The following is a 26,751-nucleotide window of genomic DNA, read 5'->3' on the forward strand; positions in this document are numbered from 1 at the left end:
CTATTTCTCTGGCTAAATTCCTTTACTGAGTGAACTTACTCGCCTCTTAAATGTGTCAATTTGAACCTTGTAGCATAAAAAGTACTCGTTAAAACCCGATTGGCATGGTTACCTGTGCACAGACCATGAACCGATACTCCAACGGTACTTCCAACAATCACTTCACCGCAACTGGTTCTGTTCAGCACTCCATAAAAAACTGCACTGAGACGTGTACCGGATGACAAATTGGTGATGGTAATTGATCCCCCATAGCGACTCACGTAGCCTGCAGTTGAAGCTCCCCCAAGAGGAGTAGTATGCGAAAACACAAAAGCGTCAAGTTCCCGGCTCAATGGACTGACAACCACATTGTTAGCGTTCACTGTTACTGTGTTGACTGTCGCACTGTGATATAGACCAACTAAATGTGGTCCACGAGGTTCTAAGCACATTTAGAGATTTTGGTCTACAACTGAAAAATTGCCAAAGTTTCATCTCAAACAGACTTTTAATCTTCTTCCTGTTTAAAAAATCATTTATAAAAAAATTCATTTGATGGTGAGCCAAAATTTAACTTTGATCGGCTCTCAAGATCAGATCTCAAGTTATGAAAAGACAATGCACTACCCAAATTTTCTATGAAAAGAATTTAGCTCGACTTTAATTGCCATCTCGACCCTAGCTCGACCCAATTTTTTGCTTCTGGACATTACCTCGACCCAATTTTTTGCACTTGCAGCAGTACTCAAATTAACCACGCTGGACTTAAGTTTGACTCAACTGTTCTGTTCAACTTCTGCTCGAATAAAAATAATAAATTATAAAAATTGTGTTAAACTCTTGTCGAATAATGGGTCGAGCAAATGTCTGTTCATGAGTCTGCATTGCTGCTTCAAAAAGTTACGTGCTTTTATTTTGCTTATTACTGCTTATAATGTACTCATCATGCATGTTCTTTCATCTTATGCAATTCAGAAGAACCAATAATCTATCAAAAATGTATATGGTTTTTTTAACTTTGAATTTTGGAAGGGATAACAATTTTAACACGACACATTTTCATCATAGTAAGAAGACCACTATAATTGACCAACCTAGTTTCATTCAATCAACTAAAGTGGCAATATAAACCAGCTGCGATAACTGCTGAATCCCAAGCATTGCACAACCCTTAAGCCTTTTGGCAGTTTTCCAACTGAGTATGGGTAATAGTTGAAATGCAGTTGTTTAATACTGTATAGTCTTGCTATATGAAAAGATGCAGACAAATTTTCCGAACTTTTGAGAAAGCAAGCGTATGACTAAAAACTTGCTGCACCGATGGAAAAAAGATGCTTGATTGATCAATTTTTTAGCTGGATTATTAAAGTGGTATTTTTCGACCATTGCTTGATCCATAATGCACATGAAAAATTCTACTTGACCCATGAGGATAGATTGCTCAAATTTAACAGAGAACTCGACTCTATAATTTTGGTCAACTTTGGCCTCCCAAAGGAGTTCTGAGTTTTTTTCATAAGTTCATGTGTAAATCTGGGCTTTGTTTTTGTATTCAATTACTCAAGATGAGCTGTGCATCCTCAGCTAGCTTTGATCAGAGTGACATGAGTCGCGCACAGTAATAACCACACAACCCAGACCGAAAACAAATTAACCACGCTGGACTTAAGATTGACTCAACTGTTCTGCTCAACTTTTGCTCGAAAAAAGTAATGAATTATAAAAATTGGGATAAGCTCTTGTCGAATGATGGGTCGAGCAAATGTCTATTCATGAGTCTGCCTCCTCCAAAATGTTACCTGCAATTATATTGCTCATTATTGCTTATAACGTACTCATCATGTATGTTCCTTCATCTTACGCAATTCAGAAGATCCAATAACCTATCAAAAATTTACACGGTTTTCTCAATTCTTAATTTTAACCTTGCAAAACCCTTAAGACTTTTGGTAGTTTTACAACTGAGCATGTGTAATGGTTGAAATGCAGTTGTTTAAAACTTGGATTTTTTTTTATTATGTTTCGTGATTATTGCTAACCACTATTATTTTAGCTGCAAATATATAATAAAAAAAGACAATCAAAGGTCATTCATTGTTGCTTCTTCTGAACAATCTTCGCGAAAATTTGAGATTTTCAATCAAAACAGAATTAACAAAATATAACAGTCCCGATGGTTGTTTTTTTTAAAAAACGGTAAATTTATTGGCAACTCTAGAAAAAAAAGAACAGCACTGAGCCAGTAATGCTTTCCATCCTCCAAAGCACTTCAACGAATAAAAAAATATCCGATGTAATAATCAACCGAAAGCAATATGTACTTGAAAATTTCGAACAATGACATTTGGACCTTTCTCATTTTAGTCAGAATTTGAAATATAAATTGAGAAATATAAAATGAGAAACCATACGAAGAAAAGTTACTTTGTTCACTCAAATTCAAGAAAATCGTCCTGCTTTTTTCAAAGTCATCAGCAGTAATTGATTTATTTCAAGCAAGATTGACAAATATTTGAAATTTATTGTCGAGATTGACAAATATTTGAAACTTTTTGCCAAAGGTTGTTATTTTATTACTATTAAAACAAATACTTTACAAAGCGTGGGTTGTCCCGAGCAATAAATCTCCGAGTCAACGGACTTTTTAGGACAGACAGTTTATGATGAGTTATGTTGGAGTTTTCCACGGTGAGAATCATATTCAGTAGAGAAAAGGTCCTTTTGATGCAACTGTCTACCTTTTTTCGCTTATTAAGAAGATTAATTATATACAGGTTAAACCTATGAAACCAAATTTAAAAAATTGCAAATGATTTTTGGGAAATGAAAACCAAAATTTAGACATTTAATGACAACTAAAAAAATGAAATGGAAAACCCGTGATATTTTAACAAATTTTTTTTGCTGAGATTTGCAAAAAACCTCGTTATTTCATTGTTTGACTGTCCTAGTCAAATTTTGATTACAAGAATTAGAAAAATTAAACAAAATTTTCACAGACCGTTTTTTTTGGAAAGTTGTTTAAAGGAAAAACAGTTCTCTTTCCCCTAAATTGGAAAAAATTTTACCATCGCTCAAAGTTAAACACGAGTAAATGAAAACAGAAACGTTGAAACCATTGAAATTTAACATTTTAGTATGGTCCTAATTTTTTAACAAGGAAAATCGGTAATTGCACATTAAGTTCCGAAACCACTGATCCACATTTTGGCTTAATGGTCTACCAAACAAGGAAGAGTAAAAACCTTTTCAAAATTTTAATATTGTTCAATAATAATTTGTGTATGCACGAAAAAACAGCTTCCAACTCAAATTATTTAGGAAAGTAAACAAAAACACATTAGAGGAGCGATGAGACCTGTCGTTACTGAAAGAAGTTCGTGGAAACGGATAATTTGACAAAAAATTCAATTTATCAAACACAAATTATGCATTTTGGATAATTATCCAGATAAATTAGCAAAAACTTGCAATGTTTTAATTCATTCAAGAACACTTTCGAAAGAAACGTAAGCAAAACTAGCCTTATTTGGAGTTACCTTAATTTTTGTCTGCAGTTGTTAGCTGTGTTAATCAGTCAAATTCAAACAAAGTGGACTAAAGAAGCTTATTTCGTGCCATTTTTGACAAAAAGCTAAAATTTGAAAATTTTAGCGAAAGAAGTAGCCAAGAAATTGCTTCAAACAGTTCAATATTACTGTTTGTCTGCAGAGTCAAAACCAACAACACTATGGTTAGCAATTTTAACATACTTTTTTAACATACTTTTAAATTTCGGAAAATGTGAACAAAAATAACGAAAATCAGTCAAATGTTTACAAAATCTAAACATTGATGACTCCGTGGAAAAAATGAAAATCAAAAACTCTTTTTCATGATATATTCTACGGTGGAGGTCTTTCTAAGGATACCATCACAACTTTCTACAATGAATACATCGATCGGCCAAAATTAACTGAACAAGAAAACCCATTTGATTATGTAGATCCTCTCGCACTAAAACGGGTCGGAAATCTTCACGCCCTTACTTCAAAGATTTTCGAAAACTGCTATCGCAGCAAATTCACTTTTTTAATGTTTGAGCATTGACTACAGTTAATAAAAAATTTTGAATGGTATAGCTTGGTTTTTCTTAACAACTCTTTTTTTGGAATCTCGAAACTTCCTATCTAAACTTGTTCAAGCATTTTGTATTGAAAACAAGGCCACAACACGGCAATTTTTTCCCGAAAAATTGAGAGAACAATTTTTAGAATTGATGAATATTTAAGATAAAGAACCTGTGCACACAATCTGCGCCATAGAAGTTGAAGATTGTGCCTGATTGTTACAGTGTGGCCCTCTCGAAACAGTCACAGTGAACAAGTACTCTGTTCCATATTCGAGGTTCGTAATTTGTACAGGAAAAGTATTCAGGTTGCTGTACACATGTGGAAGACTTGGCACCGCAGTAACATTGAAATAGTCCCAATCCGACCCAGGAGTAATGTTGCGCAACCAAATTTCCTGGTAGTTTTCTGTAGTGAAGTGCATTGATTGCTCGGGAAGTTCTAAAAACAACTTTTGATTATTTCTGATCCGCATTGTAGAGTTTAAAATTCAATAATCTATTATGCTCTACTGTCGGCACTCCCGAATGGACAACAATTGAAAAAAGCTCAGATAATAAAATAGCAAATCAGCTGTCATTACGCGGTCTCAATCATGGTCTTATAGCGTTATGTAGATATCAATTCCGGGGTCGAGTTGTCACCGCTAAAAATTGCTAAAAGGTGTAAGATTTGCGGTGAATTTGAATAAAAAGTGTAAGGCTTGCACTCAATGCGATGAATGGGGTGAAAAAAACTTTTAAGCAATGAAAATTTTTATCGCCGGTTATTCGGTGAAAAAAATTTCACCGCTAAAGTTGCCATTCTTACAAAAATTCATCGCTAAGTTCACCGCTAATCTTACAAATTTTCACCATTGGAATAGTTGTATATAAAATGCGAGAATAGCGCTGAATAACCAGCAAACTTGTAAAAGGAAAAAAATTGTTGCGGTGAATTTTCATACGATCAGCGTTGAATTTAGCGTCGATTTTTTTTCACCGCATTCTGTTGGTTGCGGCGATAAAGTTTCTTTTACTGCATCCTGGTAGCGCTGAAATTTTTTTCACTGCATTCTGTTGGTATTGGTGAACACTTTTCTTTCACCGCTGAGGCGGTGAAACAAATTCACCACCTTTTGCTGAATGCGGCGAAACAAAACTTTCAGCGCTACCAGGATGCGGTGAAAAAAAAATTCCCGCTAAACTGCAAATCTTACAAATTTTCAGTGTCGAATTTAACGCTCATTTTAAATTCACAGGAAATATCATTGAAGTAAGTAACAGATGACGCAGTGGAAAGAGAAGTTGTTGACATATAGGAGGTGAGAGGTTGGAACCCGTGTAAGACAGTTTGCTCTTTTGTAAAAAATCCGGCGAATGCGGTGAAAAATAAATTTCAGCGCTAAAAATGCCAAGAATTACAGCAATTCACCGCTTAGAGACGCAAATATTAAGAAAATTCGCCGCTTTCACCGCGTTCAGCGCTAAAAGATGCGGGCACTTTGTGGTGAAAGTAGATTTTTTTCACCGCTATTCACTGCTAATCTTACATTATTTTTTGAGCAAACCTCGACCCAGTTTAGTCGAAACAATTTTAATAATCATTTTCTATATTTACAAGACATTCTACTTTTCTTCCGCTTTGTCTGCTAGCCGAGTGATGGGAATATTTCAACTCAAGACCTCCTTTTAGGTTTGTCACATATTCACATAAAATTTGGAACTTCACATGAAAAAGGTAAAAACTTTCATTCAAGTTGGAAGGTTCACGCGCTGCTAATAAGGTTAACAAGGCGGGTCATACAAATCTGTGCGCAGCAGTAGGTATTTTTGTCCCAGCAGTAGGTAGATTTCGTCTAGTTATTTTTGAGCATCTGAAAAGCAGATTAATTCAATAAAACGGCTCACAAGAACAGAAAGAACAATTTGTCATGCTTTGCTGAAAGAAAAAAGTAATTGAAAATAGAAAAATCCAAACCAGTGAGATTTTCATGTTAAAAAATATCCATCATAATCAAAACTTTTATTAGCTAAAGAAATAGGATGTTGTTTATTGGGATACCTAACTTAAATTGTAGGAAACAAAATTGAAATTATTGGAGACTTCCATTGCATCTTAAAATTTAATTCTCAAACTCTACAAAACAGTTTGTTAGCTTGTTACATTTTAAAAACCGTATCGTGTTGTTTATTTTTGGACAGATTGAAAAAATGTTGAGATCATGAAAATAGATAAGACGAATAAGGGCAGCAAGGCATCATGAAACATCTTTTTTGTTATCTTTAAAAAACTGAATAATTTTCCTTTAACGATTACTTTTCTTGTAAAAACTATGTCTGTTTTGCGTGTAATCCTCAATCCTTTTTGGTCTGTTTAATATGATCAACTCGCACTACTAACAAGCCAAAAATCAGAATGTTCAAGATCCAAGTAAAAACTCAACTGATATTAATCATTGTGGAGTTAAATACAGACTGAAAAGTCATTCAACTTATGGAGCATTTAACTCAGAGAAATCATTGAAAAATTTTTCAACAATAATTTTGACATTTGTTATGCGCTGCATTTAAACTCGAATAATTGACTTTTTTCATTTTTTTAAATTAAAAGATATTTTGCATTCACAGGAACAGCTTTGGCCTGCTTTTTTAAACAGACAAATCAGAAAACTGGCTGATTTCTGGATCATTTTTAAGAACACATTTCATTTTTTCAATGTAAAGAGACATTTTTTTGTTTAAAGTTTAAAGATTAGGATTGTTGGGGTTTTTCCCAAAACAAGAAGCAGTTGTTTATAAAACAAACTATTGGGACCAGATAGACACAGTTTAGTTTTTTTTCTTTGTTGCTTTTCAAAACACATTTTAGATTTTTACACGATGCGCACTCAATACAAAATCAAGGAAAATCAAGACAAAAATGAAAATGTCGTGGTTAATAAAGCAATTCATTGCTTCTGCGCAGAACTCAGAAATATTAGTTTTTTATCTTGAAAATTTTGTAGCTGATGCGTTATTTAAATTTCGAAACCTTTAGGTTATTGTATATAAATTTTATCCAACAGAACAACCTGGTGGATTTTCAATTTATTTTTCTCTATTATGGTTTATTGTTAATGATTTTTTGTACTATTAAATTTTTGACAAAAAATTGTTATTTTGTTGTACTATATACTAAACTATTTTTTGCAGTGGAGGATACCTTAGCTGAAATTCCCAAAACTGGAAAATCCTTCAAGTGATTTTTATAGTTACTTATACTTGGTCAATATTTTTTCGTTCAAAAAAGCTCTGGAAAATCCATTTGAAACTAAAGAAAGTTATATTTAAGAGTGATTTAGCTCACTTTCAAAATTATCAAGCAGGTTAACAAAACATTACTCAAATAAGATTGAGAAATGAGATCAAACACGCAATTTACTTTAATGGTGTATTACCCTAACACAAGTCTTGACCGCAAAGGAAATATATTCATGTTTATATACTTCCTATTGTATATAAATGTTAACAAAGCAAAAGCCCGTTAGATTTCGCTCCCCTTTTTTTTAATTATAGAAGTTTGTTTCTGATCTTTTGTATTTTAAAACTTTTTGTCAAAAATCTTTTATTTGATTGTGCTATAAGCAAAATTGTATTTTGCAGTTGAAGACAATTCAGCTGAAGTCCTCAAAATGAAAACGGGAAAAACTCCAATTGATTATTTATAGTAAAAAATACTTGGTCATTATCTGTTTGTTCAAAAAAATCTATTTGTAACATCAAATCCAATTGAAATTGAAGAAATTTATCTTTAAGAGTGATTTAGCTTCATTTTAAAAAGAAAAATTATCAAGCGAGTAAAGAAATTATAACTGAAATAAGATTGAGAAGTGAGATCAAGCACGCAATTTAGTTCGAATAATGCATTGCCCTAAAACAAATCTTAACGTCAAAGAAAAAACAGGACATGTTCCGTACTATAATCGAAAGAAGTTGCATTAACTTAATAAAAGGTAGATTTAGAATGTATTATGAATACAATGCTAAAACTATTTTTAAAACAAATTCTGTAAAAAAACTCAGAAAACAATCAACAGAAAAATCAACTTTCTTCTCATAAACAAAACTAGCGAAAATGCAAAGTTTTGAAAGAAAAATGTTTTACTCTATTTTGGAAAAAGAGTAAAAATTTTTATGCCACACAACAAACCACTTTCTGTCTTCACTTCTTGTTTTGACGAGATCAAAATCATCACTCTAAATTGACAACTGAAACTTAGAAAAGCTAGAACCGAAAAAATTCTGAATTACCTCTAAGTAAAATTCTGCTTACGCCCTACCAAATCACTACCGAATCTCAGAAAAACCTTTTCTTCCTTATACCAATCAATTTGAATTGAATCAAATTTTGATAAGTTGCAAAAACGAAACTTTTTTTATCACGGATTATGTAAAACAATTAATTTATGTTTGTCTCAAATATTTGCCATAAGATATACAAAATTATGATCAACTAAGAATCTCGGTAAAAACGAAACTTCTAGGAAAAAGAAGAGAAGATTCAAGAATCAAATTGAAAATGCGTCAATTTTCTTACGACGTTTAGTACATTGCAAAGTCTAAATAATCAGCCTCAAAAAACCTTAAAAAATGCTTCTATTAATTCATTGAGCACCTACACTAGCCAAACGCACTTTTTACAATTTATTATATCACCCTGTTGAATTTTGTCATTCACTATCATTTTATCGGGCAGAAACGAATAGGAATTAGACAAAAAATTCGGGAAACAGGGGAAAAACAAGCAACATCAAACCAAACTTAGACAAAGTTTTTCAGCTAAACCAATTTGAAAACAAAGTCAATCAGAACAAAAGCTCATCAAAACGAATGACAAATTTCAACTAAAAAAATAGACCCAAACATTATGAACTTGAGAAAGGATTAGCGAAGATTAAAAAAAGCTCAAAATGGCATCTGATTGTCTAATATGGAAGTGAGACAATCAAAAATGCTCCAAAAGTACAGCAACTTCTAGATAGGGTTGAAAATCATGAAAAACCAATTTTTTTCATAACACTAAATGAAAGCAAGAAAACTGCCTAGAAGAATCCACTCCATCAATACCGCCTAGAAGAAGCCGCTCCATATTAAAAAAGACCCTCCATCAATACTCCTATTCGGTTCGTAAATAAGTCACCGCCCTACTAGAGTTCAATTTTGCAAACAGAACGCATGAAATCAGAGAAAAAAAATTCAGGCTTTTCAGGATAAATTGTCATAAGCTTATTTAGCCTATTTAATTAAGAAAATTCCAATTTATTTTAGACATTATCAGTTTATGTACAAAAAAACTTTTCAGCGTGCAATCATGAGTATGAAACTGATCATCAATTTTATGCGAACCATTTAAAGCCCACAGACATCTCTCATTTTCTTGAAAATGAGAAAAACTAAGAAATGGAAAAAATTTCAAATACAACTGACTTACTTTGGGCAAATTGCTCTCAAACAACCAATAAGCGATGAGCGTTTGGCTTCGTTAGTATACAACTGTGGCTTGATATGCTAGTACTGAGGGGGAGCGATGCTTAAACGGATTGCGTGAATGGGCGTAATAGGGGGGGGGGGGTAGGTTAGGGTTGGGAGAGCTGGATGAGAGGGGGGTCCAAATCGCGATGTGGAGGAGGGTGTGTACCAGGAGAGGCACGTGCTAAAAACTGTAACTTTGAACACCAAGTCATAATGTTGATTATATAGATATAATTCAATGGTTAGGAAATGGATGACTTTTTCACGGTAGCAAAAGAAGATTTGTGAAGCAAATCTCAAGAAAGTTATAACAGTTGAAAAGGAACAACAGTGGGCAAATTGTAGCCCAGGCATATCGTGCCAAAGTAACTATAACTCAAGGGTCTTTTTTGAAACAAATCCAACACTGGCGTCAATGAAGCAAGCTGATTAGTTTGCTTCTCTGACGTCCGGCCGCAGCACCACCAACACTACACATTCAAAATTAACTGAAGGCGGAACACCGCACAGTTTTTTCTGGTGACCCCCCCTAACCATGCTCGAACGCGCAACCTCAAGGCAAAGGCAAGGGCAAAGGCAAAGTCAAAGACCACGAATCATCCCCAAAGACCAAGACCCATCCCCCCACCGGACAAAAAAGACCCCCCAACACAGTCAACATTTCAACAACACAATACACAAAGCAGAATACAAACCTCCTGACAGCAATGCCGAACAGAACCATGCAACCACCCGTTTTAAAAGCAAAAATCAGGGTGATGGGGAAGAAAATTGCGAAGAACCTGCAAACCATGAGCGAATCAATTGACAGTGGGAACATAAACGCAGCAAAGAATGTTCATGAAAAGGCGGCGGAAACATTTTCGGAGTTCGAGGAAACCAGTTACGAGTTGATTTCACAGCTTGACGAAGATCAGCACGAGGAGTACATCGAAAAAATCACTGACGCGTGGAACAACATCGACGACATGAAAATTAAAATTCAGAATCACCTTTCGCAAGAAAACACCACAACAAACTACAACGCACAAGACAACAACGAGACAACAGTAACAGCCGACTCGAAAGCGGATAACTCAGCAACCAACAACAACATCAACACTAGAGCGATTGCACAACAGCAAACATCCGTTAACAGAAGTTTACACAACGAACAACCAGAAACTGGCAATTCCGCTCAACGTGACAACCTCAACAGCTTTTGGTATGATAGACTAGCTTACTCAAGCAGCCTAAACGACCAGCAGAACAGAGTTACTGGAATGGGGGACACACAAACATTCAATCAGCCAACAGAACAACCACAACAATCGTCAACGACGTTATCACAACCAGTTCCATTCTATACGCCTTATGTGGAAGCTCTTCCAAAGATGGATCTCCAGAAGTTCAACGGTGACCCGAGCAAATGGGCAGATTGGTACAGCCGTTTCAGTTTCATGATTGGAGACACTAAGCTCAGTGATGGACAGAAGATCGCCTATCTACAGGGACTTGTAATTGGAAAAGCCAAAACAGCAATTGAAGGATTTGCCTGCAACGGACACCTGTACAAAGATGCAATAAACGAGTTGAAACAGCGGTTTGGGAACCCAAACGTCATCATCAGCAACTTGTTGGAGAAACTCATCAACTACAGGCCACCAACGACATATCTTCCTTGGACAATTGTAAATTTTTCCACATTCATTAACACCATGACAAGGACACTACAAGAACTCAACTTCGAAGCCGATCTCAACAGCACGACAATCTTGAAGCATGCAACCAACAAACTACCTTACAGCGAAGAATTCAAATGGAATCAGTTTGTTTTACGACGAAGAATTCAGCAGCCGACACTTGCAGACTTCAACCAATGGATTAAAGAAATAGCAGAAGCACATGAACGTTCAACGCATCAAGGACGAAGCAATACTAGTCTCAGCACAAACAGTGATACGCATCAACGAAATTTCAACTTAAATGCAAACCGACAATTTCATCAACAACCAGCTCATCTAAACAGGGAACAACAGCAGCAACAACAACCAACACAGAACATAAACAACTTTAGCAACAACAACAACAAGAACCAGCATAACCAGTGGAGCACAACACAAATGTTTCAAGCAACAAGAGGAAGCAACAGCAACAACCAGCCTCTGCCTTGTGTCTTCAACGACGGTAATCATCAGTTATTCCATTGCCCAACGTTTAAAGCAAAGACAGCAGACGAAAGACTACAAACAGTATATCAGTTGAACCTTTGCAGAAATTGTTTGGGAGCGAACCATCGAGCCAACAACTGTCCTTCAATCTCTAATTGCAGGGAGCAAGGATGTGGACAACGACACAACACTATGTTACACGGTGCCAACAGTAGATACGGACAAACACTGACCTCAGATGTTCTACCAAACTCTCAATCGAACAACTCGAGAGGAAATGGTAACTCATTTGCAGTCATCAGCAACAAAGATACAACCACAACAAAGGACACGACAGCAGCAACTAAAACAACGAATCTTCTCTATGTCATGCCAGTTATTTTACATAACAAGGAGAATAAAGTTCGCACATACGCCTTCATCGACCCAGGAAGCAGCTTGACAATACTTCTCTCGAAGACAGCCGACTAACTACGCCTTCAGAAAAAAACACGTCAACAACTTGTCTCGGAGGGAGCCAACGGAACAGACACAAAATCGTGTTACACAACGTCAACAGAAATTTCGAATTTGGAAGACGACGAACGCTACAACCTCAAACAGATATACGTTGTGGAAAACATCAATTTGCCAAAGCTGAGGGAGCACCCGGGAGACATTGCCAGAAAGTATGACCACCTTAGACATGTCAATATGCCAACTCTAGATAATTTCGATGTCACAGTATTGATTGGACAGGACAACATTACACTTATCTCACCAGTCAGAGTGGAACAAGGACCATCATCAGCACCAAGCACAAGTCTTTTCAAACTTGGTTGGACTATTTCTGGACCTCATACAGTATTGGATGACAGCAAAACACAACATTCAATGCACCATACCGCTTTGTTTTGCAGCAATTGCCTTGAACAAGACAATGACCTCAGCGAAGAAGTTTCTCATTGGTGGAAAGCAGAGACAATTCCATTGGAATCCAAAACCAAACCAAATGATCCAGAAGTTTTGTTAGCCACCAAGATACTTAACACAACATGCGTGAGACAAGCAGATGGACGTTATGAAACGGGACTCCTCTGGAAAGACGACAGCAGTCTACCAGACAACCGGTCGCAAGCCTTGACTCATTTGAATCATCTTGTCAACAGACTACAGAAGAAACCTGAACAGTACAAGAAATACAATGTGGACATTCAAGCAGACCTGGAAAAAGGTTACATTGCAAAAGTACCTTTCCATAGACAGAAAGATACAGGATGGTACATACCACACTATGGTCTTGTCAGCCCAAACAAGCCCGACAAGATACGAAGAATCTGCAATGCCAAAGCACCACAAAGCGGAACAAGCCTCAATGACAAACTTTTAGCTGGACCTGACCTCCTCGGGAATATGCTTGGAATTTTGCTACGATTTTGACAGGGAGCCATCGCCATCCAGGGAGACATCGAAGCGATGTTTATGCAAATCGGAGTACGACAACAGGACCGACGTTATCTACGATTCATGTGGAGACAACCCAACAGCTCAGAATTAGAGGTGTACGAATACCAACGACACATCTTTGAAGCCAGGGACTCACCAGCTTGCGCAAATTTTGTTTTGCAACAGACAGCCAAAGACGACATCGAAGATCACCCAAATTCTCTAGAGATCATTCAGCGGACATTCTATATGGATGACATGGTTGCATCTTTCAGCGACACCATCACAGCATTCACTACAGCCAAGGATGTCAAGGATACTCTGAAAAAAGGTAAATTCAACCTGACAAAATGGTGCAGCAACAGCCGTGAGTTTTGTCAGCAGATGCAAGAGGATCTATGCAAGCCAGTGGAAGAGCTCTTCAGTAAAGGTTTTCTTCAAAGAGTACTTGGAGTTTACTGGAGCTTAGACGAAGACAAAAAAATGTTCAAAGCGAAAGACAGAAGGAACCTGGACAGTAAAACTTGGACCCAACGCAAGTTTCTCTCTTTCGTGTCAAGTTTCTACGATCCTTTGGGAATAATATCTCCATTCCTCATCCGAGCAAAGATTCTACTGCAAGAACTGTGGAAACATGGACGCGAATGGGACAAAGCCATCAGTGGAGACAATGGAAAGGCCATCAAGGATTGGGTAGAGGAAACGGAACTGTGAGGTACGGTAGGGGTAAACGGGTTGGTAGGTGGTACAGCACTTGGGGAAACAATGGAACTTCATCTATTCTGCGACGCATCATTGGATGCAACAGCAGCAGTAGCATACATCAAGACAACCAGGAAACAAGAAACCACAACTCGTTTTCTCATGGGAAAAACAAGAGTGGCACCCTTACGTCAAACAACAATTCCCAGAGTAGAACTGCAAGCAGCACTATACGCGGCAAGATTGAAGAAAATAATTGAGGATGAAATGGATTTCAAGTATGACAAAATCTTTCTGTGGAGTGACAGCACGACCGTTCTCAGTTGGATAAAGAACTTCAAATTGAAACACAAGATGTACATCGGAAACCGAATTGCCGAAATAAGGGATCTCACAAACACCAATCAGTGGAACTACGTCAACACCAAGGACAACCCAGCAGATCAAGGAACGAGGGGACTAACAGCCACAGAAATGACAGAAAAATCTCTTTGGTTACAGGGACCACAGTTTCTTCTAGCTTCTGGCGACAACTCACCAACAGACGAACAACAACACGAAACTGTTTTCTTGAACAGCGCAGAACAGAAGCCTCAGGGAGCACGACGACAGCCAATTGACAAAGACCTAATTGATGCCAACAGGTTTAGCCAGTGGTTGAAACTTAGAGCCGTCATCATCAAATTGAAAAACCTCCGAAACAAAACGAGAACACGGGACCAGCAGATCATAGATGCAGAGAACCTTCTTCTCCGTCTATCTCAGCAACAATCATTCGACGAGGACATAAATCAACTAGCACACAACAAGCCAATTCAAAAACGGAGTAGATTGATTCAGTTGACACCTTCAATAGACGAAGATGGTATCATTCGTTCAAATAGCAGACTAGCCAAAGCACCAGTTTCAACAGCAACAAAGAAGCCAATAATCTTAGACGGTAGGAACAGGATTACTCGTCTTTTTCTGGAACTGCAACACAACATCAATGGTCATGTTGGAGTTGAACAGCAAGCACACATCATTCAGTTGAACTTTTGGGTTCTTCAATGCAAAACAGTAATGAAGAAGATCTCGAACAGATGCTACGAATGCAGACGACAGAGACAACTCAACAGCCAGCCTCAGATGTCAGATCTTCCGAGCTACCGATTCTCAGTCAAACCTGTAGCCTTCAAGGAAACCGGAGTAGACTTTTTTGGGCCATTCGAAATCTACAGCCAGATCAACACAGCCATGAAAGTATACTGTTGCTTATTCACCTGTCTGACGATACGAGCCGTTCATATCGAAGTGACCAGGAACTTGCAAAAAGAATCATGCATAATGGCATTTCAACGATTTTTCAGCCGACGAGGACTACCGGAAAGAATTCACAGTGACAATGCTTTATACTTCACCAGTACAGCAAAGACCTTCGAAGAAAGCAGCTTCACAACTACAGAGATACAGAAATATGCGGAATCAAAAAAGATTGCATGGAAATTTATTCCACCAGGAGCTCCACATTTTGGTGGAACATGGGAACGCCTCATTGGGATGAGCAAACGACTCTTCTTCAATATCGCCGGATCTAGGAAACTCCAGAAAGACAGTTTCTCAACCCATATTTGCCAAGTCGAAGCTCTACTCAACAGCAGACCTCTAACATCAGTCAGCAGTGACATACGCGATGTTGAAAGCCTGACACCAGGACATTTTTTGACAGGAATGACAACAGGACTGCCTACAGATACTACAATTATCAGCAACGACAGAGGAACAGGAAAACTATGGAACAACGTCAACAATACTATGAACGAGTTTTGGACACGTCTTTTAAAAGAATATCTGCCAACACTCAGACAACGTCGAAAATGGCATTCAACAGTAGACGGGATAGAAGTAGGGGACATGGTATGGATACTAGAAAACAACACACCCAGGGGTATTTGGCCGGTAGGTAGGGTACAAAAGGTAAATAAAGGTAAAGATAATGTGGTAAGGTCTTGCCTGGTTAAAACAACAAAAGGGGATTTTGTTAAACCAGCTATTAAACTTAGTTTGATTAGCAACAAATCAACATAAAGATTATCAATATTAAATAGGGAACAAAAATTCAAACACAATTTGAAGCAAACTTGATATCAGTTTTGGGATTAGGGTAAAGCGAAAGATGAAAAATTTAAAGTTCAATTCAATGAATTAGCAATTCAAAGGGACTATTAGGTATTATTCAGGTACAATTAGGGATTTCAATAAGTAACCCACAAGGCAACTCAAATTATCAAAGCTTATCGTACATTAGATAAATACATTCAAACGGGAAAATTTAGGTAGGTAGGTTTAACAGGAAGACAAATTCTGGATAGACATTAGGTAGGTTTTGGAATTCAAATGCACAATTAATTAGCTTATTGCAAAACAGCATGGAGTTGAACCGACAAAATAACAGTATGTTGAATAGTTATATGACAATAAACAGCTTAGGTAAAACCAGACATCAGCCGTAAAAATTATTACAAAACATTTGGTATTCCGACAAACTCTAATTTGGGAAAAACAGGTAAAGGTAGGCAATAGGTACAAGGTAGTGGTAGATTTAGGCACGTAGGGAACACGGGGAGCATCATTTTGTCAACCAGCAACTTTCAAGGAGCAGACCAGCCACAACGACATTTCCAGAAATTGTTCAGTATTTGACAAAGGCCAATCAGCCAATACAAAAGTCGATTCAAAACAACTACAAATGTACACAGTTAAACGCAATCAGCACAAAAAGCAATTCAACTTTCCAGCATACCACTTTCATATAACACTACAAGCAGCACGTTGACAACCAGTACACATCAACAATCTACAGACAACACCGATGGAAGACATCAGCAGAAATTTCACAACAACAAACACTTCAGCAAGAATTACTTCAGAAGCAACAGCATTTTTTGAACGGCAGTCAACACATTCATCTACAGCAGACATTATCAAAGTCAGGACAGACATACTTGTAGATACGGACGAGTCCATATTTTCAAGATCAGCGTTTTATTGAGGACACAACTCAATACAACATTTCAACATAATCATCAACAGATGAAGTAAGAAATACAGATCAGCTACGCAAAAGACACAACAGAGCAAAAGAGAACACGACGAGACGACAAAGAGCAACTTCAAACAGACTTCAACAACAACAACAGATCGACCACAAACTTTCTGATTTTTGGTGCCCAAAAATGGGGGCCCAGTGTACCAGGAGAGGCACGTGCTAAAAACTGTAACTTTGAACATCAAGTCATAATGTTGATTATATAGATATAAATCAATGGTTAGGAAATGGATGACTTTTTCACGGTAGCAAAAAAAGATTTGTGAAGCAAATCTCAAGAAAGTTATAACTGTTGAAAAGGAACAACAGTGGGCAAAGGGTAGCCCAGGCATATCGTGCCAATGTAACTATAACTCAAGGGTCTTTTTTGAAACACCACCAACACTGGCGTCAATGAAGCAAGCTGATTAGTTTGCTTCTCTGACGTCCGGCCGCAGCACCACCAACACTACACATTCAAAATTAACTGAAGGCGGAACACCGCACAGGGTGGAACGGAGGTGCGTTAGAGGGGTTCGGGTTGAGTGGGGAGATGATTGTGGGGGTCAAACTTTTAAGATTAAGAATCACCCTTCACACCATAAAATTGTGTCCTCAAAACAGTTTCTGTAAATCACTTTCTTAGAGAATAGTATGGCGTAAGGCTCTAAAAGAATTGAATGCCCTCCGGGAGTTACCTGCTTATCCTGTGTTGGATGGTGAAAAGTTAAAAAGATCAGACAAAAAGTCTGTTGAGCTAAATATCGGATAACGAGGACTAATATAATAGCTTCAAACGCTGTTTGAAAGCGATTAAAAAGACGCCCCACCAGCACTCCTCTTCGAGTCACAACAAATACAGCGCCCTAACTTTGGATTGTTAAAAAATCGAGAGAATGACAATATTAGTTCCCTATCTTAACTGTTAAACAATTTTCAAAATGTTTCATACCTGTGCATATATTTATCAATGTTTTATCGCTATCAATTGAATAGCCTCCACAGTTTGTACTTTGCCCAATGACAGATACCAATTCCAATGTATAGGTGCTTCCTGGTGATAAGTTGTTCAATGTTATATTGTTATCAGCAGATGCCGATTGGACTCTTCTAGATACTTGTATTCCATCTTTGAACAGCCCCACAAGGGCGTAAGTATCGGATGAGTTGATTTGACTGCCTATTAGAGTAATTGCTGTCTGATTGGCTACAATAGCGTTGTCAACATCTGCCGGATTTATGTATGGCTTCAAAGGAGCTGGAAAATAAACGTAAACAACAAGGAATCACATATGGAAATTTAGCTTTATTTTTAGTCGTTTTCTTAGAAAATCAGTAGGTATTAACTTTCCCCTCATCGCGTTCATCAAATATAGTACGTAAAATGTACAAATGCTGGAGAGAGATGTCGCTATAAAATCATTCACAGGTTTGTTTAAGTGTCTCATGAGTACTTTTTCGTAATTTTTAGTTTCACTAAATCTAAAACATTTATTGGGGGAAAACTGCTCTGATTATTGGCCGCGTGGAATAATATACACCTTGTCTTTATTTCACGTGGGGACAGAAGCGAGTGGGGTTTTTCCACTGATCTATCTCAAAAAGTAACTTTAATCACCGAAGAAAGTCGGGTCTTTCCCATTATAGCCCCCCATGAAAATATAGCCCCCCATTTTGGTATATTTACCATGATTGGGGGGGGGGGGCTATAGGTTATCTGACCACTAAGCGGGGGGGGGGGTTATAATGGGAATGACCCATAAAGTCTCAGCAAAGGAGAAAAACCGTTTTGGATTGAGTTCCTTGATTTGATTCAACAATCAATTCCATGCACACAATTAAATAGGAAAGCAAAAACCACGAAAAGCTTCATCATGCATAGTTCACAAATTATGCGTAAATTACCAGTGCATCGGTGAATTGTTCCAGCCACACTGTCGACCCTGGTAGAGGGGATGCTACATAGAGTACCACCAGTGCCAACTTCAGTCGTCACCTGGATCGCATACCGGGTTCCGGCTGTCAATCCAGATAAGGTCATATTCTCTGAAGTGTTTATAGATCCAGCAATTGTCCTGTTGAAAGGCGGATCTGAATCTGGGTAGATACTTATGATCGAAAAGAGGTCGAAATTGGAATTGGACGGTGTTGACACTCCTCTGCCATATATGGTGATAGAAGCCACAGTTGACTCAGTAATCCCCACAGACGGAGAGTCGGGCTCTGAAATTGAAAAATCGATCAACTCACACTGGCTAGAAAAATTCACATTTGCTTGTCAAACAGCAAAAATATGAGTTCCGAGAAAAAAATGGATTAATTTTAGCGTGCCCTCCAAGTGCAATTCTAATTTTTGTTTATGAGAGAGCAGAGTCGCACTTCTATTCCTGTTTTTAGATTGGAAAAACGCTCTTAAATTGCGGCGTGCATATATCGCACAACAGTTTCTTCCGAGAAAAAGATATATTCCGTCTTTCAATCTTATCAACATTATTATTTCTTTTTACTTCATTTTAAAGTTTTTGAAATTAGTCTAATTAGCACAGGATTGCTAAAAACACATCCCTGATTACATCATTGCGTTAGATATCTTCCATCTTTTACGCTAATTCAACTGTAGAGCATGAGCCAAAATTGAAGCAGTCTATATGGAGCTCTCAAAGAAGTCAACTCTTCAGTGACTTATATGTTACGCTACAAAAATTTAAGTCAAATACCCTCATATTAACAAATAATCACAAGCGAGAATGCAAACATTTGTTTAAACTCCTTTTTTGCTTAACTTCAAAATAAGATTGTAACAAGATTTACAATGCAATACTACTCGATGCTTGGCTCCTTTACTATTTTGACGTAAACAAAAATATAGCTGGCAGATTTCCGGATAAGAGGCGCCGTTGACGCGCTTGATGCACATTGGGATTGAAAAAGAGATAGAAAAAAAGCAGAAACAACAAATTGACTGAATTTTTTTCTATTGTTTTTTCAGTGTCACAAAGTGTTCCAATTTGGGGTGCACTATCAATTAGATTTTTCCACTATACTTAATGCAGCACCCAAACTGAAAGCTATTAAGCTTAATACTAATGTCAGCTAGCAATCGCTCTAATGAACTTTGACAACCTAATGCATTATGACTTAGTGACCGGGCTTTATCGCTTTATCCCGTTTCTTTTGATTTTGCTTTTTTTGATTTTGACAGTATTCACTACATTACGTAATTCAATACGTAAAAAAATTTAACATCCATTCAGTTGAAACAGTGAGTGATGTAAGTCAGAACTCAACCGTGAAAATTGTGACATATGCAAAAAGAAAAACATGATCAGAAGGTATAAGAATTAAAAAAAGGAGAGCGGCTAAAAAATAGCCGTTGGGAGGCTGACGGCGGCTAGTAATAACGACCTCAATTTGACTTCAAAAATCACGCGAACATGTGCACAGATCTCACAGAAACATAGCTAGAAGAATTCCGGAAACGACTCGGAGTCAAAAATTTACCTTCCTCACTGACTTGGTTCACCTCTTTCTTGATTACACTACATTCAATAGCAAAAAAACAGGAATAATTAAACGATGAAGCTGACTGACAAAAAATTGAAAGAGCAATTGAAAAGGTTTTTGTAAAGTTACGATCCCAAAAGAACGGTTGAAAAGAAAACTGTAAAACAAGAATACAGGTAGTTTGCAATAAACAAGGGATGACAAGGGAGAAAATCAAAAACCTAAATTTTATGAAATTCAAAAAAAAATATTCCAAAGTTTTCCATTTGAAAACAACTCGCATTCGAAAAACTAACCGTTTTCATTAAGTTATTGCACCTTCGCTATAATTCTACTGAATAATCTGAAACAAAAAACATAGCTGGCAGATTGCCAGAAAATAGCCACAATAGACTCGTAGATCGGCAGTCTCAAAAAGAAACAGTAAAAAAGACAGACCAAAAAAATTGTCTTTTCATTGAAGGCTGATATGTTATATTTTGACTAAAAATCTATAAATTTCCGCTGCCTCTATTAGCTGCTCTCAAATAACCTTCATTTAGAGTGACAAACACCCATTTGACCTTATCTCTTTGAATTAAAGTAAAAAGTCAATTTCAAAGTGAGGAAGTCATTTTTGAAAGTGAGGTAAGTCAAGTGTGACCAAAAATTTAATCATGCGATTGAACAAAAAAACTCGCTCCACTAAGAGCGAAAAATGACGTCACGCATGCAATTCAGTTGAAATTGCATGAACGAATGAACTAAAAGTGGCTGTGACGTCATATGGTCGTAACAAAAATCATGACGACGAAATAAAAAAAAAACCAAGAGAAGGCAAATAATAGCCCCAGCTATGGCTGTGCGGCTATTAATAAAAAATATAACCTGAGAAATAAAGTTGACGAAAGTTGATTCAACAACTGAGAACATTTAATGTCAACGAGACAACAAAAACATTGACTTAAGACATTCTAATACGTTTCCAAACAAAAATTACCAACTCTCTCAAAATAGCTTAATAAAGAGAAAACCGGAGAAATGGAAAAGAGATGATAAAAAACTATTCGTTATAAAAATTCCTATAAATTGCTAACTTGCAGCTTCCCAACCATTAACGGCCAAAAACTTTTTTACGTCGTCTGCAACATCATTCACGTACCCAAAAGCTGGCAGAGAAAAATTAAGAATGAACAGAAAGAACTGCCAAAAGCTAAAATAGATAACGCTTGTGGAGTTACATGAATTGAAACAACTATAGAAATAAAACAGACAGATCGACCAGCAGTCTTTTAGTAGACCACTAGACTTTTTGGGTTAGCTTCGGACTGTCATTTTTATAAGACACATAAGCTCTATAAGGAGAAAGCCCTAATAGGGCTTTTCAAAATTATGACCTTTTCCGTTTGTGCCCCCTCAGCTTAGTGGGCGCATATTATTTGCACCCCCCCCCCCCGATGCAGGTGCAATATTTTTTACATAATGACTTACTATGTAATGGCACGTGCTCTGTAACTGGGGGCGCATAACGTACTGGGGGCACAAACGGAAATGAACTCAAAATTAATGTTCGAAATCAAAAACTCAAGACTCTCATAATCAAGAATTAAGGCATATAGGTTTGGCACTACTTAGATGCACACTATTGACCTTTAATAAGTACATGTTCATAAAATTTAAAGGTCCATGAGTGAGTTCAGAAGTTTTTTGTTTGAGCGAGGTAAGTCATTGAAAAAGTCAATTCCAAAAAGTCAGGGTAAGACGAAACAAAAATTTGTTAGACGAAGTAAAAAAACATAGCAGGACAAGTCCTGAAATACAATTCTAAGAATTGAATGAAAAACTTAGAAGTACTCTACCTGACCAGCAGATCAATTAAACAATTCCGGCTAAAATATAAACAAAATCATCTCAAAAATTTGTGAAACTAAAATAATCAAACAAACTAACCAAAAATATACTCATTGCTCAAAAATCATCAAAAAATTGTGAAATTAAAACAATCAAACAAACTAACCAAAAATATACTCATTGCTCAAAAATCATCAAAAAATTGTGAAATTAAAACAATCAAACAAACTAAACAAAAATATACTCATTGCTAAGGAAAAATTTGATTCTCTTAAGTATAACTATTTCAAAACTATGCTCAAAGCCATTTTTTGCTCCTGAAATCGGTCTAGTATTATATCTGCAAGACCTGGAAAAAATTCATTGGCCCTTAAAGATCGACTAACTCAGAAAATGTCAGAAAATTTTTCAAAAATTGAAATCAATTGCAGATTTTAATGAAATGATGCAGATAATCGTGATATTAATATCTTCACAATTATTTCTTTATCTCTATAGGCTATCCAGTAACCCCATTTCCAAGCCTTGAAAAATTCATGGGCTGAAAGATCGATAGGCAATAATTTTTAAAAACTTCAAATTTCATAAAATAGAAATCAGTTCTTATAAAATCTTGAAAACTATTCAATTGCCCCTAGCAACTATTTAATAAAATACGATCCAACTCTGGATGAGGTTACCTGGCTACTGTGGCACGAAAAATTGTATAAAAGACAAATGTTTTGAAAAAACTTCATAAAAATTGCAATTTTTATCAAAAAATTTCTAAAATTCGAAAAGTTAAATTGTTGAAAACAAATCCATTGAAACTAACAACCAAGCAGTCTCTTTTTATCCGGTTTCGGAATAGGTTCTCTGACACTTGAGATTTGACAAACATCAAAAATTGACAAAAAATTTTAGTAAAACTTTAAAAAAAATTGCAGATATATATCAAATGCTAAATTTCGAGACATTAAAATGTTGAAAACCACTCCATTTGTACAGGAAACTGTGCAGTGCCCTTTTATCAAACCATAAAGAAGATTCCGTGTCCCCTGAAGCTGGAAAAACTCAAAAATTGACATAAATTTTCAAAAAAACTTGAAAAAAATTACAAAAATTAGTATTATTTTGCGTGTTTGTGTTTGTAGTACTAAAACATATAGGTAAAAAAAGTCATAAAAAGTATTTTTGTCTCGCAAAATGCGTTCATAAACTTTTAAAAACTTCAACTTAAGGCTAATCAAACAAAGAAAACTAAAAAAAAATCACAAAAAACAAGAAAAATTGCAACATTTTGAACCGACTTAACTTAAGGCCATCCCAGCAGCAGCACCACTCTAAGTACTTGAAAGACTACTAAAGCCCACTTTGGGCCTCTAATGATACTTAATGCCCGGTGGGCCTTACCTGATTATCCCGTTTTGAAAGATAAAGTCATTGAAAAATGTGTGAAAACATCTTAAAAAAAACACAGCGCCCCAATACAATTCAAATTCTTTGAACTGTAAAAAAATTTGGTAGCGCTTTAATAGCCGCCTGGAATTGAGGATGCAGCTATTAAAACAGTTAAAGAATGAATAGGGCAAATATCCTTAAAGAATGAAACATCGTATTAATTGTTTCAGTGAAAATTGCTCTGTCTAAATTTTTTTTATATCTTCAATCATTATCCGGATAATAACTTAAGTTGCATCTTCTGCTATATCAATTACCCGCTCAATAACTGGAGAGGAACTATTAAACAATTATTAGGAACGGCAAAGCCATAGAATAATTAGAATATTTTTTTCGATAAAAAAATCCATGTCTATTTTTTGGCAGCAACACCTCGAGTAGTTCTTAATTAAGAGTGAATAAAAAACAACGAAAAGCTTGAAAAGAGAAGAAATATGCAAAAGAAGTTAAAAATCGAGAGAAAATCAGCCTATATTTGCTCGAAGTTTACTCGATTTGACATAAAAAACAATATTTTGAAATAAATGTCTATCATATTGAGATACAATCCAAACCGCTAAAACAACTAATTTCAAACAGAAAACACAGCGAGTTTCCTAAAAAATATAAAGAATACAAAAACTGTTTAAAAAAGTAATATTTGCTTTAGATGGTCAAAAATGCTTCCAGAAGCACTATTACGGGTTTAGATAATTGATGGAAACACCTTTGAAAAAGTTAGAGTTAAAACCAAAAAAGGTGCTTTAAAAAGTCGCAGGCCGCAGCTGATCAAAAATTTTGCTTGTCTAGCGAAATTTTGTACACACCTACTTTTTGCCCTCTGTCTCAAAAAAGCTGTAGGATCAAATAACCACTTCCTTTTCTCTGCTCTTCAAATCGTTCAGCCGTCTGACCTTAATATTCCCCTGCGGCATTGCACTTTACTTCGTAAGGAAAGTTTAGTCGTTTAGTCGTAAGAAAAGCGTCCTAATATTTTTGAATTGTAAAGAAAATTATGTTAGCTATAATAGCTGGGTGAGAATATGAGTGCGGCTATTATTAATTACGTCACCTGTACATATTTTTAAGTTTGTAACTTCACTATCTGTGATGTTGCCTCCACAGTCAGTGCTTGTTCCAATCACAGACACCAACTCAACAATGTAGCTGGTCCCGGGTGACAAGTTATACAATGTCAAGTTGTCTTCAGATGATGTTGATTGTAATCGAGTGAATCCAGATACTATCACTCCATCTTTGAACAGTCCAACCACAGCGTAGGTGTCGGTAGATTCAATTTTGTTCCCGACCAGAGAAATTGATGTTGGATTAACATTGGCGACTGTGAGATCATCCTGCGATTTGATGTATGGTGCGTCAGGTACTGAAAATATTAATTAAGTCAAAGAGTTTTAGGCGTAACTGAGAAACACGTCAAGGAGTTTAGGATACTCATTGGCGAATTAACAAACAGGTAAAAAGAATCATAAAAAAGAGTATATATTGCTACATATAATTCACACAAGTATAATCATTTTTCAAAGTTTGAATACAAAACTTTGGGTTCAAGTCTCACCTGTGCATGCAATTATTGGGTTCCATGAGGGGTGGTTTGTTCCATAGTCGCAATTCATATTGATCGTAACAGAAACATTAAATATATATTGAGTGCCTGGGATGAGACCAGTTATAGTAATAGGTAAGAATGAACTTGTTTGATTGACCAATATTTGTGGAAGATGAGGAAAGGCTTCAACGGAAAACATGTCCCATCCTGAATTTGGTATGATTGAATTGAGTTCGAAAGACGTGGTGTTCCTCGCAAACAGTGTAGCTTCAATATCAGGCGGATCTGAAACATAGAAACAAGGAACTCAACTCAAACAAAAAAGGAGGTAAAAAATGCATGTAGACAAATTTATACATATAATCTACTTAACTGAAGTGGCGATTAGAGCGAAATCCCACAAGCATTGGTTTAAAAACAATGGCAGATGACAAAAAACCCCACAAAAAGTTCAACGGCTTCCACCTAATTTTAGGGCAGCAATTATTATCAATAGTGTCTAAGAAAAACGGCATGTGAGATATAAAAAAAACGTTTGTTTAAAGTATGGATACCTTAAAAAAACAAAAAAACCAAATTACTCAAACCCCTTTCTTATTTTCTTTGTAGAAAAATTACTGAAAAATGCCAATTATTTTCAACTTACAATCTACAACAAACAACCAAAATTCTCAAAAGCATAAAAAGTATGTCGAAGAACTTCAAAATCTCTCTTATATCAACATACATTGAAGTAATTAAAATGAACTATAAACAAACAGAAAAACACATATTTTTATAGTTTCAGAAATAAACAAAGAAACACATTTTATAAAATCCCAGATCGTTTGATTTTCGCAATTATAATTGCATATCTATATGTATATATATATATATATATAAATATATATATATATATATATATATATATATATATATATATATATATATATATATATTAGCGTTGATTTATATATATATATATATATATATATACATTATATATATCTTACTTTTTTGTGAAATAACAAACAAATTCGATGCAAAACTGAGGCTCTTTTATCCTTAAACGTTTCAAGAAAATGGAGCAAAAGTTTGTAACGAATATCAATTATTTATTAGGATTTTCGCTGTTTTAAAGTTCTACTGTCACAATATTTCACTGAAAAGTTTCACTGATTTAACATTCCTTGCATCACAACGATTCCACTGTTGTTTAAAGTTTTTTGGTTTTGAAAGGCACGGCAAAATTAGTTTGTTATGCACAAAAAATGGTACAAAAAGTTCTACTCTTAAGACCAGAACAGAAGACAAAGAAGAAATTCGGAAAATATTTTAATGCAAATGTTCCTCGCATAAAAAGATAAAGAAAATGAAGCCTTGTGCAGGTCTCCAATCTTTCAAGTTGTTTTTTCCCTCACTGCTTTCAATGCACTCCAGGCTAAATTGAAAAGAAGAGATCTGTGATATTTTTTGGATACCTTAAAACTGTAATTTTGTTATACAAAAGTTGAAATCTCAACTG

At 36.0% G+C, this 26,751-nt stretch overlaps 1 protein-coding gene across 2 annotated transcripts in view; it reads right to left on the reverse strand.

Moving 5' to 3' along the window:
- LOC142349502 (uncharacterized) overlaps positions 1–25,529 on the reverse strand; it is a 188,182-nt gene extending 162,653 nt beyond the window's left edge. For both annotated transcript variants that reach the window (XM_075401097.1, XM_075401096.1), the window contains exons 1-6: positions 25,257–25,529; positions 24,753–25,064; positions 18,833–19,150; positions 17,880–18,185; positions 4,263–4,532; positions 113–424 (exon numbers count right to left, since the gene is read on the reverse strand). In XM_075401097.1, coding sequence (XP_075257212.1) covers positions 113–424; positions 4,263–4,532; positions 17,880–18,185; positions 18,833–19,150; positions 24,753–25,064; positions 25,257–25,446 — 1,708 coding nt within the window. In that variant the 5' untranslated portion in view covers positions 25,447–25,529. The remainder of the gene's footprint in view (positions 1–112; positions 425–4,262; positions 4,533–17,879; positions 18,186–18,832; positions 19,151–24,752; positions 25,065–25,256) is intronic.
- Positions 25,530–26,751: the final 1,222 nt, after the last annotated feature.

Source organism: Convolutriloba macropyga, chromosome 11 (genome assembly GCF_964194025.1).
Source record: "Convolutriloba macropyga chromosome 11, txConMacr16.3, whole genome shotgun sequence".
Taxonomy (NCBI): Eukaryota; Metazoa; Xenacoelomorpha; order Acoela; family Convolutidae; genus Convolutriloba; species Convolutriloba macropyga.